Source organism: Pristis pectinata, chromosome 10 (assembly GCF_009764475.1).
Source record: "Pristis pectinata isolate sPriPec2 chromosome 10, sPriPec2.1.pri, whole genome shotgun sequence".
Lineage (NCBI taxonomy): Eukaryota > Metazoa > Chordata > Chondrichthyes > Rhinopristiformes > Pristidae > Pristis > Pristis pectinata.
This window is the reverse complement of record NC_067414.1, coordinates 57,752,458-57,769,228: the sequence shown is the minus strand read 5'-3', so window position 1 is coordinate 57,769,228 and position 16,771 is coordinate 57,752,458. Positions and strand designations below refer to the sequence as shown.

The 16,771-nt window shown below is 38.0% G+C and overlaps 1 protein-coding gene across 3 annotated transcripts in view; it reads right to left on the bottom strand.

Annotated features, from left to right (window-relative positions):
* slc30a2 (solute carrier family 30 member 2) overlaps positions 1 to 16,771 on the bottom strand; it is a 46,751-nt gene that overhangs the window by 9,452 nt on the left and 20,528 nt on the right. For all 3 annotated transcript variants that reach the window (XM_052024481.1, XM_052024480.1, XM_052024482.1), the window contains exons 3-4: positions 12,825 to 12,971; positions 4,204 to 4,357 (exon numbers count right to left, since the gene is read on the bottom strand). In XM_052024481.1, the coding sequence (XP_051880441.1) occupies positions 4,204 to 4,357; positions 12,825 to 12,971 (301 nt within the window). The remainder of the gene's footprint in view (positions 1 to 4,203; positions 4,358 to 12,824; positions 12,972 to 16,771) is intronic.

Sequence of the window (16,771 nt, the reverse complement as noted above, 5' to 3'; positions counted from 1 at the left end):
TTAAAGAGGAACTAGTGAATTATTGCCTGTCGTCAGGCCAATATTTATCCCTCTATCAACATCATCAAGACACATCATCTGATTGTGATTGAATTAATGTTTGTGGGAATCAGCTGTGTTCAAATTAGCAACTGCATTTCATACATCTAAAGCCAATGATGAAATATATCTCACTGGTTGTAAGATGCTTTCAAACATATCATACAGAAACATGCTCAACATGTAAGTATTCTTCTTCTGTTAGAAACATTGTATATTAAAACAAACAATAATTCAAATAGATCAATCTACAGAACTAAATACAGAAAGATTTTCTGTATAATTTGTTGAATCATTTTTATTGAATTTGTATTTAATTTGTAATGCTAAAATTTATATTGTTAAATATTACAATAATTTGTGACAGGTTTATGAAAACATCTTGTATTGGATAAAGCAAACAACTTGGTTCTAATTTTTGAAATAGAGTCATATGGTAAGCACACATCAGTCATGCTTTAACTTTAAACTGATTGTATTACAGCTAAAATTTATAAAACGTTAATTATTCTTAGAATCATCTGTCCAAAACTCAAGCAGACTATTGGTAGCTTTGACATCATACTTGACCCTGAGGGAAGCCTTTGACAGTACATCCACGGCATCTGAAAGATGTCAATTTCCACCTCCATCATGTTCAACTCCTTCCCTGCCTCAGTTCATTTGCTACCAATATCCACATCCTTGCCTTTTAACTATTGGACTTAATTATCCAACAAGGTTAACTTCAGTTTAATTTCCGTGTCCTAATCTACAATAGGTCCTGTCCACCTATCATCCCTGTACTTGCTGAGCTGCACTGGCTTCTAATTAAACAATTCTCATCTTTGACTTCAAACCCTTCCATGCTCATGCTCCCCACTTTCTCTGTAGCTTCTAAATAAACCTCTGAAATACCTATGATCCTCCAATTCTGACTTGTAGAGATTCGTAGAATATTATGGCAAGTTGTCTGTGTTTGGCCTATATCCCCTAAACCTTTTTTTTAATCCATGTAGCTATCCAAATGTCATTTAAACATTGTAATTGTACCTGCCTCTACTATCTAAAATCAATCCATTATCACTAAGAATGGTAGGGCCTTAGGAATTATTGAGCAACATAAGGACCTAGATATACAAGTCAAGAATCCCTGAAGATGGCAGTGCAGGTACATAACGTGATGAAGGTATAAGGGATCTTCACTTTCATTAGCAAAGGACATGGCATATAAGAACAAGGGGGTTATGGTACAATGTTATAAAATGTTGATTAGGCCATAGCTGGAAAACTGCGTACAGCTCTGGGTTTCCACATTTAGAAAGGACCTGACAGCACTGGAGAGGGTGCAGAGGAGGTTCATCAAGATGTTGCCTAGGATGGAGCAAGACTGGATTGGCTGGGTTTACTTTCTTTGAGCAGTGGCAGCTGGGGGTGTCTGATAGAGGTGTGCAAAATTATAAGGGGCATGAATAGGATAGATAGTAAAAAGCACTTCCCATAACAAAACCAGAGGGTATAGGTGCAAGGTAAGAGTTTATGATTGTTTATGTAATATTTACATTATAATATTTATTTTATAACTTATTTAATAATAATATTTATGTAATATATAATCAAAGTTTATGTGAGGTTTAGATAGAATCAAAGGAAGAATTTTTTTTAAACTCTGAGGGTGGTTGGAATATGGAACACACAGCCAAAGGTAGTCATGAAAACACAGATTCTCACAACATTTAAGAAGCATTTGAATTACCAAGGCAGAGAAGGCTAAAGACTAAGTGCTGGTAAATGTGATTAGTATTGATAGCCACTTGATAGTCAGCATAGAGATGATGGACCAAAAGGCCTGCTTCTGTGCTATATGTCTATATGATCCTCTGTGCTTTAGACTGAAGCTGGAATTCCAGCCCTGAACTTCTCTGCTTCTCCACATCTCTTTCATAGAGTCAGAGGTTCAAGATTGGAATTCTAGTCCTCAGGCTGAAGCCTTTTTCAGTTAAAATTCTCCTTAAAACCTACATCTCTGACCAAACTTTTGGTCATCTCCCTTAATATCTCCTTTTCTGGCTTGGTGTCAAATTTTGTTTGCTAGCACTCCCATGAAGCACCCTAGGTAGCTTCTCTATGTTAAAGGCCCTATATAAATAGAAGTTGTTGCTGTTCAATAATGCAGGATGAGGTAATTTGGCCTATTATGCCTGTGCAGGCAATTTGTAAGAATTATTGAATTAATCCACCTTCCCGTTTTATCCCCATGCCCTGTAAGCTTTCCCTTTTATCCAAATACTTTTTGATAGTTAAGTAATGCAATGTAGGTAATAGCATCATACCGCATGAACATTTTTTATCCTCATGTTACCTCTGATTCTTTTGCCAGACACCTTAAATGAGTGTCCCTGATTATCCATACATCTGGCACCCTTGTACCCCTCAGCAGCTGTGCCACTCCTCATGCATTACTGAGCCTGGCCTAGTATTTTCTAGTTATTGTTGCCTACTCCTGCTGAAGCTAGATTGAAAATACATTGGCAAGCCAAATGTTTTGGGTGTTTACATGTTCCAAAAGCTATAAAGAAAATTTAAACTGAATGCACTGAACAAGTAAAGACAAGCCATGGTTAAAAGATGTTTCTTCTAGTTAATTATGCTTTCTGGTTGAAACACTCAAACCTTTTTCAATTGTGGATCACATCTAGCTGAGGTTCTAAAGTGGCAAATCATTTTCAGAAAGAGGTTTATTTTAGAGTTTCTCCTTATGGTTTACTGGGAAATTTGTGACGTGGTAATGAGCTGGTGAAGGTTCTGGGAGCATTTGATTAGCTGATCTCAGTAAACACACTTAGATTAGTCTTAGCCCTTCAGACTAGAGAGGAAAAGAAAATAAATTCGTTTTCCGATTTCTATCCTGAGGCCTCTGCATCAGCATGCATCAGTGGATGCCAGCTAAGAAAGATACAGACTTGATTAAGATGCCACTATTTTTAAAATAATGTCTCAAGTTCCTGATGTAAACAGCACCAATAGCATGTCCTGGTCCAACCATGTAGACACTATGGCCAAGGAAGCACATCGGCACCTGGCCCCGTTGACCCTCACCTATTTATATAGATGCAACATTGAAAGTATCCTATCCGGATGCATCTCAGCTTGGTATGGCAAATGCTCTGCCCAAGATCGCAAGAAGTCTACACTTCTCGCTGCCTCAGAAAAGCAGCAAACATAATTAGACCCCTCCCACACCAGACTTTCTATCTTCTCCCTCCTCCCATGGGGCAAAGGATACAAAAGCTTGAAAACATACACCACCCAGCTTCTATCCCGCTGTTATAAGACTCTTGAATGGACCTCTTGTACATTAAAGATGGACTCTTAACCTCACGATCTACCTTGTATTGGACCCTGCACCTTATTGCCTACCTGCACTGCACTTACTCTGTAACTGTAACACTATATTCTGAATTCTGCTATTATTTTTCCCTTTAGCTACCTCAAAGTACTTATGTTTTGAAATGATCTGTATGGATAGCTTGCAAAACTAGGTTTTTCACTGTATCTCGGTACATGTGATAACAATAAACCAATAGCAATATCAGCACTATTTCGTTTCATCTGAAGAAGAGGTGAGATATCAGAAGCTTTGAGTACCTTTGCAATGGTGCCACTATTTGGCCCCATGACATAGAAACATAGAAAACCTACAGCACAATCAATAAAGTAAGCAGTTATATTTGTTACCCAAGACAAAAGCAGAAAATGTTCCGACAAAGGGTCTTTGCCCTGAAACATTAATTCTGTTTCTCTTTTTTCACAGATGCTGTCTGACCTGCTGATTGTTTCCAGCATTTTCTGTTTCTCTTTCTGATTTTCGGTACCTGCAGTTTTTTTAAAATTAACATTTGTTAACTGACTTGTTTTACTAATTAATATTTAATTGCAACTGCTTACGGTTTTCATCATTTTCTTGACGTGTTAATTTTGAAAAATGAGCAAAGGGACAACTGAATGTAAAAACAAGTTTATGTAAAAGCAAAGCCATTAAATTTCACCAATTTGATCAATTTCATAATTTTAGATTATAGTTTGCATTTCCTCTTGGCAACAGTTTTTATGCATTTTTTGTTGGAACTCAGAAATCAAATATTGTGTGCTTAAAATGTTCAAATAAACATTAAAATTGCTTACATGATATTGACTCCTATTGCACAGCCAGATGTAATAAGCATTACATGGCTTTCAATTTCAAAGTCTTTGCTGATCAGTCGCTGGATAGCAAGGTAGACCAACACTGCTGTCACTGCCCAGATTGACAGTACAGAGAGAAAAGCTCCTAGAATCTCTGTGACACAAAGCAAAAAAAAAGATACATACATTAGAACAAGGCAGTCTCTTGGTATTTTACTGATCCTTTATATTTCTACTTCTGGATTTGCAGTGAAAATGTAGAAATAATATCGAATAATATACAATTAAATGACCTATTGTCTCAAATATTTATAACGAAATATTTTAAAACAATTAGGTGAATTATTTTAGGAGGGATATTACCTTTATAATGTTTAAAATAAGTGCAGAGGATTTCATACAAGCAAGATAATATGTTCACATGGTTACAATGCAACAATTTCACCCACCTGAAGTTCCAGTTATCCGATTAGCCCAATTTTACCTGAGCACCCTGAACAAAAGTTAGGGCAGTATTGAATAGAATTTAGTGGAAGTGGGGCCTCAATGCTGAGGATATCAGTTTAGGAGAGGACAATGGCATTCTCATCCTGCCAGTTGATTTGGAGGATATTTTGGAGACAGGATTGCTGATAACTCTCCAGAGCTCTGAGGTGCCCATCATTGAAGCACCAGAGTAGCTCATTCTTGATGAAAACACCACATGTGAAAATGGTGCTTCTCTTCTGTTTGCATTCCAGCCACTTCCTTCTTTGAGCTGGCCATCTCCTGCCTGGTGTGTCTTTCTCAAAGCACTGTTGCCAATGTCAAAGCATCCGAGTTTCTGGGCTACAATGTGAGAGAGGCATTCAGGTCTGTCACTCTGTTGGAACTACCCAAGTTCCAAACTTCATATTGAAGAGAGTAAGTTGCTTATGAACGACTTCTTTTAAAGGAGGATGGTCACCACACACCAGCTACCCCCAGACTTGACAGCGTGAGATCTTGATCCAGTGGTAAGAAGATCCAACTGGATTTTGATGCAAGATTACGATGAAAGGTCATTGACTTGAAACATTAATTCTATTTTTCTCTCAGTGTCTTCTACTTTACCTGCTGGGTATTTACAGCATTTTCTGTTTTTAGTTCAGATTTCCAACATCTACAGTTTTTTGCTTTAAATTATTAGAAATATTATACTTGCTTAAATATTAAGTTGTAGCTCTATAAAACTCTGGTTAGACCACAACTAGAGTCCTGCGTTCAGGTCTGGTCGCTTCATTATAGGAAGGATGTGGAAGCTTTAGAGACGGTGCAGAGGAGATTTACCAGGATGCTGCCTGGACTAGAGAACGTGCGCCTTATGAAGAAAGGTTTAGCGAGCTAGGGCTTTTCCCTTTGGAGCGACGCAGGATGGGAGGCAACTTGATGGAGGCGTCTAAGATTATGAGAGGGATAGATAGAGTGGACAGTCACCAGCTTTTTCCCAGGGCAGCAATGGCTAATACCAAAGGACATTCATTTAAGGTGAGTGGAGGAAAGTTTAGGGGAGATGTTTTTTTTACACACAGAGAGTGGTGGGTGCCTGGAATGCACTGCCAGGGTGGTGGTAGAGCCTGATACAATAGGGACATCTAAAAGACTCTTAGATAGGCACATGGATGTAAGAAAAATGGAGGGTTATGGGCTGTGTAGGAGGGAAGGGTTAGATTGATTGTGGGGTAGGTTTATATAGGTTGGCACAACATCGTGAGCCAAAGGGCCTGTACTGTTCTATGTTCTATATTCTCTCATCCAAATTATTGATATTGATTGTGAACAGCCAGGGCCCCAGCATCAATCCTTGTGACACTCCATGTACCACAGCCTCTTGGTCTGACAATAACCAATTTATTCCAACCCTGTTGTTTGTTAGTTAACAAATCCTTAAACCACACCAGTAAATTACCCCACTACTGTGCACTTGCACTTTGTTTAATTAATTTTTTGTGTGGTGCCTATCAAAGGCCATATAAAAGTCCAAATACACTAAATCATTTAGTTTGCCCTTATCTGTTTTGTCTGTTACAATCTTCAAAAGTTCCAACAGCTTTGTTAAACCTGACTTCCCTTTCATAAATCAACGTTGACCATGCCCAGTCCTATTCTTAATCTCTTAGTGCCCCATTACTCCATCCTTGATAATAAATTCCAGCATTTCCATGCCATTGATTTCAAACTGTCTGCTCTGCAGTTTCCTATTTTCTCTCAGTAACAAACAATCTGCTGGAGAAACTCAGCAGGTCAAGCAGCACCTGTGGGAGGAAAGGAATTGTCAACATTTCGGGTCAAAACCCTGCATCCCCATTTTCTCTCGCCTTCCTTTCTTAAATAGTAGGGTTAACACATTTAGATTTAAAGTAATGTTATTGTTACAGGCTCCCTTGACGAAAATGTGCATACCATATATATCCAGTAACAAAGCTATTGCTCAGCAGGAAATATCTAGCTGCTGGCGAGTGCCTCGTTGACACATTGTTGTAACAATTATCTCATTAGTTAAATTCCAGCTGTGAATGAATCCAAATAAGCAGTGGAACTTGTAATGAGACTGACAGAATTCTCAGTCCCCTCTTCAAACTTGAGCTTTACAATCTTAGTTTAGTGGTTTAAAGAAAAGGAATTCTCTTTTTGCTTGTGATGTGGTCATGCCATTGTGCCACTACTTATACATAAAGTAGCCAGGATTTACCAGGACTTGCTGAGAAAGGTCTTCCTAGCAGAATAACATTTCAAAACTTACCTTACTGTTGTTTGATCTGTGTTCTCTGTCCTCCCCTACTACAACCAAAAGTAAAATTCCAAGGTTATCTTTTCCATTTTAATAATAACTTTATATACTTCTATAAGATCTCTTTGAAACTTTGTGGCAAGCCCAAGTTGTCTTGCCTCAAAATGGGAGAACCTAAGGGCAAAATTAAACTGCCTCAATGTTGTGAGACAAGTTCGAGGTCTCCAAGTAAAGGGCTCCAAACACAGCCTTAGAGTTAAATGATTTATTTACAAAGGTAAATGCGGGGAAAGGGTAACAGGAACAACACACACACGCGCGCGCACCGGTGATAGTGAGCATTGGAAAATCGCAACAAGGGTAAAATACACACACACACACACACACACACACACACACACACACACACACACACACACACACACACACACACACACACCACGAACTGGGTACAAACAATCAAGGAAAAGCAATACGCTACCCGCCACCCCTTGACTCAGTGCAGGCACGGCTCTATGCTCCCAGGGATTTTAACTAATTTCAGTACACAGCTTACCAACAAGGCATCCCTCGGAGACAAAAGAGCAAGAACCTAGCACATGCGGCACTCTTTATAGTGCTGGAGGGCTGGGGGGGGGTCCAACCCAGGTAGTTCAGACAGGCCAATGACCCAAGGCCAGGTACAAAGGTGCTTAAAGGGACCAATGGTCAAGTGTGCCCGGATGGGTGGGGTGGAGCCATACCTTGATTGACAGTGGTGTGTCTTCCGACAGTGTTGTCACGAGACAGCCATGACCCTCCACAATACACTCTCCTGTACCCCAAATTTAATGCTTGACTATCTCTGAAGTCTTGGTGGCCAGTATTACATGCAATCCTCTGAACAGAACTTTTAGCCATTTGGGCATCTAAGTAGATTGCATGGGCACAAACGGCCAAAGAGAAGATAGACAATATATTTGTAAACATTCTGAAGAGAGCTGGTGAGATATCCTTTACAATCTCACAAGAAATACATGGGAAAATATTGGAATAGCCTTACACACCTTCCTAAACAGTGAAGGGGGAGGAATGAAAGACCATCACACTTTACAGTGCTACAATGGAATGTAATCCAGACAGGAACAGTTACTGACCCAAATTCTGTTGCTCAGAGTAAGCACCACACCAATTCTCCACCCTCTGACCCTTGCAATAGTGTGCCTCATATTTTTAATTGTATTGGGGTTCCTTGATAGATCCAGGTATGATTCTGAGTTGCTCAAGTGAAAATATTTCCAAGCTAAACAAGCAGAGATTCAATTTAATTGGACTCAGAATTCTCTGGTTCAGTTTTGATCATTTCTGATATTTCTTTGGTTTTTCTTCCAGGTTCCTTGTCCAAAGCATTACATAAAGACCTATATTTCTACAGATGGTATAGCAATGCAAGTTGTTATCATTCCAGGAAGAATATGTATTAAGATCCCAAATTTAAAGAACATATAAACAAAAAACAATAACCATGTGAATCATGAAGCAATATAATAATTCAAAAATATTTAAGAGGTGGGGCATTTTTTTTATATTTCATTCAATTTTTTTTAGCAAAGTTAAGTGTTTCATAGAGAAACAAAGGACTGCAGATGCTGGAATCTAGATGAAAAGCATGATGATGCTGGAGGAACTCAGCAGGCCAGGCAACATCCGTGGAGAAAAGCAGGCGGTCAATGTTTCAGGTCAGGTCCTGAAGAAGGGTCCTGACCCAAAATGTTGACAACCTGCTTTTCTCCACAGATGCTTCCTGGCCTGCTGAGTTCCTTAAATGTTTCATAGAATGTATTAACATCTTTGTTATTGCTATCATACAGTGAGGGCAACCATAATGATTATTGTCAGAAATAAAAACATATAAGTAGTAAAGGCTGACTTTCCAAGGTGGTGTTCAGAGGGCAGGCTGCCCAAAATCCAAACCCAAATCTTAACTGGGTGTTATCCACAATAAGCACCTGCAAGTGACCTAATGGATGTTTTGGTCAGATCTCTAGATAAAATGCCCCAATCCAGTTTGGGAATGGACACAGAAAAGGCTTGTCACACCCATTTTTTGGCCTCAAAATGAGTAGAACCCCAATATTTTCAGAGAATACAACATTTTGTTTTAAAAATGGCATAAGCATATCTGACACAGGAATGATTCAGTGCTGTGCATTAAGAATATATCTTAATATTATTTGATGTGTTTGTGGATGTTCTTACAGAAAAAAAGGTGTAGATTTTCAGATTTCTGAGCTGTAGTATGGTCCCCTGAAAAAAATTCTAGTTCATGCCTTCTTCTGAGAAGCTACCTTTACTGTTCCTGTATTTTCATTCTATACCAGTCGTCCTTAAGCCTGCCTGAATGACAGAGCCAATTAGTGTACAATATCCAGTCACTGTGGGAGAGAACTTGAGAAGTCAGTCCTTATATAATTATGAAAAGTTTTCTACAACATTTTGCACAATATTGCAATTTTTTGCCAATTTAAGATAATAATCAAACTAATTTTCCATTAACTTCCATGTTTTTGATGAACTACTAGTCATTACAAAGCAAAGTGCATTAGAAAATAAATTCAAAGCTCCCATGTTAATTGGTTTTTCTGCATAGCAAAATATCTGAGTTAAAATTCCATTAATTTTGTTTTAAAATGTTTTACAAGTTGATGACATTGTAATTTTAGATGATCTTTTACATTTTACCAAAGATGCGCTATTAAAAAGGATTGTTTTTCCTTTCACAATAATAAACTTGAAAATTCAGGGCTTTGAAAAAAATAGCTAATGTGCATTGCCACACTACCAACAAACACTGCTGGCACAATGAGTGTGAGTGTCATGACCTATATAAATTGACGTCTCTTTAGTTTTCTTCGTTCATGGTGAATGCAGAGCTGGTTTACAAGAAATGTGACGCTTGAATCAAGATTCAAGCAGCAACTAAAAATAACAATTCAGAAATATACATCACATGGTCTATTAAATCATTAATTCAGTAATATAATCTAAATGAAAATCAACAGAACTCTGCAGAAGAAATATTTTACACAAATGAGTAATTGCCTCCAGGTGAAAGGTGGGCAGTGGCATTAAGTTAATTGGGCTAAAAATCTACAGATTGCTACAACAGTAATTTCACAAGATCATGGCCATGAGCAACATCCATTAAATCTTGCACAATCGATGACCATTAGTACCAACTGGAGTCTATTTTTCTCCCACACACTCTAGAGGTGACTATTATTAAAATTCTGTAAGAATACTGTGTCAATATAATTTAATTGACTAACTTACTTATAGGAATTAAATGGTGATTAAACAAGTAGAATTCATAAAGAATAGAACAATACTTTGTGCAATAATGAGAATAAAACTTAAATCTGTTATGTGGTAGGAGGAAGGTGCATGGGAATGATCATCTCCAAAGTCTCCTCCAAAGTTCACCTCATTCTGAACTGAGAACACATCACTATTATTACCATTATCATTGGATCAAAGCCCTGAAATTCTCCTACTGAACAGCACCTATGCCACATGGGACTGCAACAAGACAACAAATCACCACCTTCTAAGAGCATTTATGAATGAGATATAAAATTGCATTCCTAATAAAGCCCATGTGCTGTGTCTGGATAAATTAATGTTTAAAAATAACTAATAGGTCATTCTTTAAAGGCCTATCGCTACCAGTCTGGAAATGATCGCTATCAGTTACCTATGATATAAAGCACATTGCAACATCAGCACTACTCTCACGGATTCCCCCACAATCAACATCCTGGAAGTAACAATTGATCAGACATATAAATACATTGGCTATAAGAGCTAGTCAGAAGTTGGGTATACTGCAGTAAGTGAGTCACCATCTGACACCCCAAAGACTTTTAATTATCTGATGGAATACTCTCCCACTTGCCAAGATGAGTGCAGCTCTAGCAACCCTCAGAAAGCTCAACACCATCCAGGACAAAGCAAGCTCCTTTTGCTACCTCTAAACATTAATTCCTTCCACTACCGGCACACAGTGGCTGCAGTGTTTATCTGCTACAAAATGTACCGCTGTTATTTGCCCAGGCTACTCTGTCAGCACCTCCCAAACTAGCAACTTCTATCACTTAGGAATGGCAGTGGATGCATAGACACACCACCACCTGCAGCTTCCCCTCCAAGTCACACATCATACAAACTTGGAAAGATATCACTGGTCCTCTGTCATCATGGGGTCTAAATTCTTAAACTCTCTACCCAATAGCACTGTGGGGAGTATCTTCGCCAGAAGGATTCCAGTGGTTGGAGAAGACACCTCACCATCACATTCTCAAGGGCAGTTAGGAATGGGCAATAAATGCTGGCCTTGCTGGCGAAGGCCAGATCCCCAAAAATATGATTTTTTAAGTGCCTTAACAGATGCAGCAGACTTTGACACTGACAATATCAGAGACACTGTCTTTCAGACTAGGCATTAAACCAAGGCCCTGTCTGATCTCCCAAGTGGATGGAAAAGGTGGCGTTATTTTAAAGAAGAATGGGAGGGATGCCACTAGTGTCCTGGCCAATTTTTATTCCTTAACAAGATTTCTGAAAAAACAGATTAGTTGGCCATTTTCACATTATAGTTTGTGGGAACTTGGTCAGCACAAATTGGCTGCTGGGATCCTACATTACAACAGTGAGGACATTTCTAAAACTCTTCATTGACCGTAAAGCTTTTGAAACATCCTGAAAGAGACTTGCATAAAAACACAACTCTTCTTTTCTGTACATATTTAAAAAGGACAATTTCTCTGCCAGAAAATACCACATCTAAAAATGATCTCCCTCAAACAGTATTAACATGGTATTATATATTGACATAGATTTAAGTTTACATTTTGTATTACTTGATGTATTTATGCATTTATCTATATGACCCATAAACAGTTAGTTCAAATGTGGCAACTAAAATTAAAATATATCACATTATCCACAATAAACAGCATTTAGTGTCTTCAGTGAAATCTTCAGCCAAGATGTTTGACCAAGGGTGGTCTTCTAAACATATTAGGCTGGGTTTTCTTGGGATTTTGTGCAGAAGAGCTTCAATTTCTCTACTCAAGTTAATGCAAAAGTTTTGAACACCCTTCTCTGCGTGCTGGAGTATCTGCCCACCTATGCCAGCTCAGACCTTCTACAGGAATGGAGGAGTGACAGGGGAGTGACTTGAAGGGATGACTATAACGGAGAAAGGTAAGCCTTGGGTTATTTAAACAGTTTTGAATTAATAGAGTTTACGCAACCAATCTTAATTGTTTGGAAGGATTTATAAATGCTTTAGTTTTTGTTTATTTTTCTAATTATTCATATTGTTCCACTTTCTTTTGTTTGGTTTTAATTGGTTATGAATGTTTATGAATGTTCAGAGACGATCAAAATTTTTCATAGGTCTGGCAGCAGCTGTTTCATTGAGAATTTCTATCTAGTTTCCTGATGTAATGCAAGACACTGTGTAGGTTAACTACAATGAATTTGCACGTTCATACTTACCACTTAGATCAGGAGCTCTCCACTGGTAGGCAAGTTCTGGCCGATGATTTTAAGGAACAGGTATTAGTGAAAAATATGATTATAAATATATCATTGAGGTTTTTCAGCATAGAGTAAATGGATTCAACAAAAACTGCTAATGTAGATAGCATAGTTTGGGGAACTGCATAAAGAAAAGCAACGTAGTTATTATTGCCAAATATTTAACAAGCTAAGTAGAAATGAGAATTATCAAACCTGACCTTTGTTCTTCCTTTGCATTACCTAACTATTTAAAGACTTAATAAATGTCTATTAGTTATAAGTACACAGTGAAGAAAAATTCCCCTACCTGACCTATGCCAACCAAAGTTCATAGTTTTTGTTGCTGGTCGTGTAGAAATCCAAAGAGAGAAAAGGCTAACTAGCATGCTGCCAAAGTCCGTCAGTAAGTGAGCTGCATCTGTCATGATGGCCAAACTGTGAGCAAAGTAGCCACCTGAAACAGAAGTAACCAAGGTGAACCTGATATTCAATATCATTTAGGAAGCCACACACAGCCAGGACTTGTGCAGCATCCATTAGATAAGATTCCAGCTCTGTTATTATTATGGACTTGGAGAGGTAAATCATTCTAAGTAGAAGCGTCACAATCTGCAAATTGATTAAATCTAAATATTGATGGTGCTAAAAGCTGCAAATAATGTGATTACTGGAAAAAATTGCCCTAATTACCACAGATGCTGGAATTCTGAAATAAAAGCAAAAAAAATGGCCGAAATACCCAACAAGTCAGACAGCATATGCAGGGAGAGAAATTGAGGTAATTTTTCAGCTCTGAGACATTAATTCTATTTCTCCCTCCAGAGAACCTGCCTGATGTGCTAAGTATTCTGAACATTTTCTGTGCTTGCAGACTAAATGTGCATTTTTGCAATCAGATGTAAATCACCAGCATTTCAGCAAGAGGTTTTTAAAAGCCCTTCATTTCAAATCATTGCACATTATATTAGCTCACAATGGAGCATTTTTCCAGGCACTGTCTTTTCCAATCTACTCAATGTTTATCACAGAACTTGCCAGTTAAGAAAAATCATGCAACATTTATGTATTTATTTTTAGTTGAATGAATAACAAATGTTTTTTAAAAATATTTTAAGCTAGACGTGGTAATGGCAAAATTCAGAAAGGTTCATAAAAAATAAGAACATAAATAAGAAATAGGAACAAGGTAGGCCATTCAGCCCCTCAAACCTGCTCTGCCATTCAACCATATCGCAGCTGGTCTTCCACGGCAACCTTTTACTGCCCAATCCCTATTTTATGAACGTATGAAATAGAATCAGGAGTAGGCCATTTGGCCCTCTCATGCCTGTTCTGCCATTCAGTCAGATCATGGTTGATCTGCTTTAATCTCAACTCTCTATTTCTGCTTATCCACAATAACCTTTCAACTCTTTGTTTATCAAGAATCTATCAAACACTGCCTTAAAAATATTCAAGGAGTTTGTTTCCTTTGAAAAAGAGTTCCAAAGACTCATGACCATCTTTGTTTTAACTGGGCAACCCTTGCATAGAACATAGAACAGTAGAGCACTGGACAGACCAATTGGCCCATGATGTTGTGCTGATATTGTGCTGATTTATACTAAATATCCTCCTCATGTTTATCATCCATATCCCTTCATTCCTTTCATATTCATATGTCTATCTAAAAGCCTCTTAAACCACCAAATTGCCTGATTCCACTACTACCCCTAGTAACTCATTCCAGGCACCTACCATTCTCTGTATAAAAAAACTTGCCCCTCGTATCACCCTTCAGTTTCCCCACTCTAACCTCTAAAGTCTGGTGTTTGACATTTCTACCCTGGGGAATGGATTCTTACTGTCTACCCTATCTTTGCCTCTCATAATTTTAAAAAACTCTATCAGGTCTCTGCCCAGCTCTAAGGAGAACAACCCAAGTTTGTCCAACCTATCCCTATAGCTCGTACCCTCTAATACAAGCAGCATCCTGGTAAACCTCTTCTGCACACTTTCTACAATCTCCACATCCTTCCTATAATGGGGTGACCAGAACTGCACACAATACTCCAAGTATGGTTGCATCTTTATTTGTAAACAGTGACCCCTAATTCTATCTTCTCCCACAAGAGAAAATATTCTCTCCATACTAATTCTCTCAAGACCCCTCATGATCTTTTATGCTTCAATTAAGATCCATCTCACGCTCCTAAATTTCAGTGGATGCAATCCCAGCCTGTCTAAAGTTTCCTTATAAGGTAATCCGCCCATTCCAGATCCCAGTAAATCTTCTCTGAACTACTTCAAATGAATCTACTTCCTTCCTTAAATAAGGAGATCAATATGTACTCCAAATGTGCCAGACATAGCTAATGTATAACCTCCCTACTTTTGAATTCAATTCCTCAGCAATAAACAATAATACTGTTAGCTTTCCTAATTATTTGATGCACCTGCTTACTACCCTTCAGTGAATCGTGCACAAGGGTTCATGGAAACAACTGCATCCTAAAGCCTTGTAATCTTTCATTGTTTAGATTTGTTTCTTTTTCTATTTTTCCTGCCAAAATGGATAATTTCACACTTGCTCACATTATACTCCATTTGTCAGATCTTTGCCCACTCACTTAACCTGTGTAAATCCCATTTTATCCTCCTCATGTCTTCTTCATGACTTACTTTCCTGCCTATCTTTGTATCATCAGCAAATTGAGCAGCCATACCTTCAGTCCCTTCATCCAACTCATTCATATAAATTGTATAATACTGAGGGCACAGTATGGATTCCTGTGGCAGATCACTCATTACATATTGCCAAACAAAAAAATGGCCCCTATTCTTTGTTTTCTGTTAGTCAACCAATCTTCTATTAACGTCAATACGTTAGCTTTTCTTACTGCAATGACCTATGATGCGGCACCTCATCAAATGCCTTCTGGAAATTTAAATATAGTACTACTGGTTTAATATTTCCATATTAATATTTCTATATTAATATTTCTATACTACTATAGTGCCTACTGGTTCCTCTTTATCTACAGCCCATGTTAACTTTTTCAAAGAACAATAAATTAGTCAATCTTGTTTTGCCTTTCACAAAACTGCCTTGAATTTGCCTGATTATCTTGAATTTTCTAAGTTCCCCTGCTACAATGTCTTTAATAATAGTTTCCCTATGACAGATATTCTCCTTTGATTCTCCATCTCACTCTGCTCTGACCTATTTGTCTGTGGTCTCAAAAACTGTTCTAATGAAGCCCAGCATAAACCTCATCTTCTGCCTGAGCAAACGGAAGCAATGGGGACTCAATACTGAATTCAACACTTTCAGATAATCCTTTTCCTGCTTGTATCAGAACTGGCCTATTCCCCTGTAAGGTTATTCATCTGAAATATTAACTCAGTTTTTCTCTCACAACAAGAATTGCCTGATCTACTGGACATTTCCAAGTGTTACCCAAGGCTCTGACTTGCATTTCACAGCTTTAACACATCCCTTTGTCTTCATTAATCTATCAACTGGATGGATCTGTGAACATTGGAATCACTTTGGCAACCATGGCCTCAAATATCAGGGGTATTCCCTTTGTCATCCATCCCATCCCCCACGCACTCTACAACTTAAAACTTCTGTGTTTTCTCACTTTACCAGTTCTAAGGAAGGGTTTTTGACTTGAAATATTAATGTTGTTTTTCTTTCCATAGATGCTACCTGACCTACTGAGTGTTTCCGACGTTTTCTGTTTTTTTGTTCAGATTTCCAGCATCTGCAGTTCTCCATTATTCACAGATGTTAAACTAACTGGACTGCAGTCTCTTCCTTTATGTTCCCCTCCCCTTTTGAATAAAAATTATATTTGATTTTTTTCCCAATCTCATATCTTCCCCCAATCTAGATAATTTTGGGAAATTAAAGCCAAAGTATCAACTATCTAACTAGCCACTTCTTTTATGACATTACAACGAAATCCATCAACCCACAATTTGCTCAGTACAACTTCCCTTGTGACAGTAATTTTCATAAATTGCTCCCTCCCTTCAATTCTCAGAAACAGCTGTAAATCTGAATGTTACTTGTGCCTTCCATAATGAAAACTAGTGCTAAATACCTGTTTAATTCACCTGCCATGTCTTTATTTTCCATTATTAATTCCCAGACTCACTCTCTATAGAACCCACAGTCAATTCTTTTCTTTTAATTATATATAGAAACTCTTCCTATCTGTTTTTACATTTATGGCTAGCTTTATCTAGATATTCTAAATTTTGATT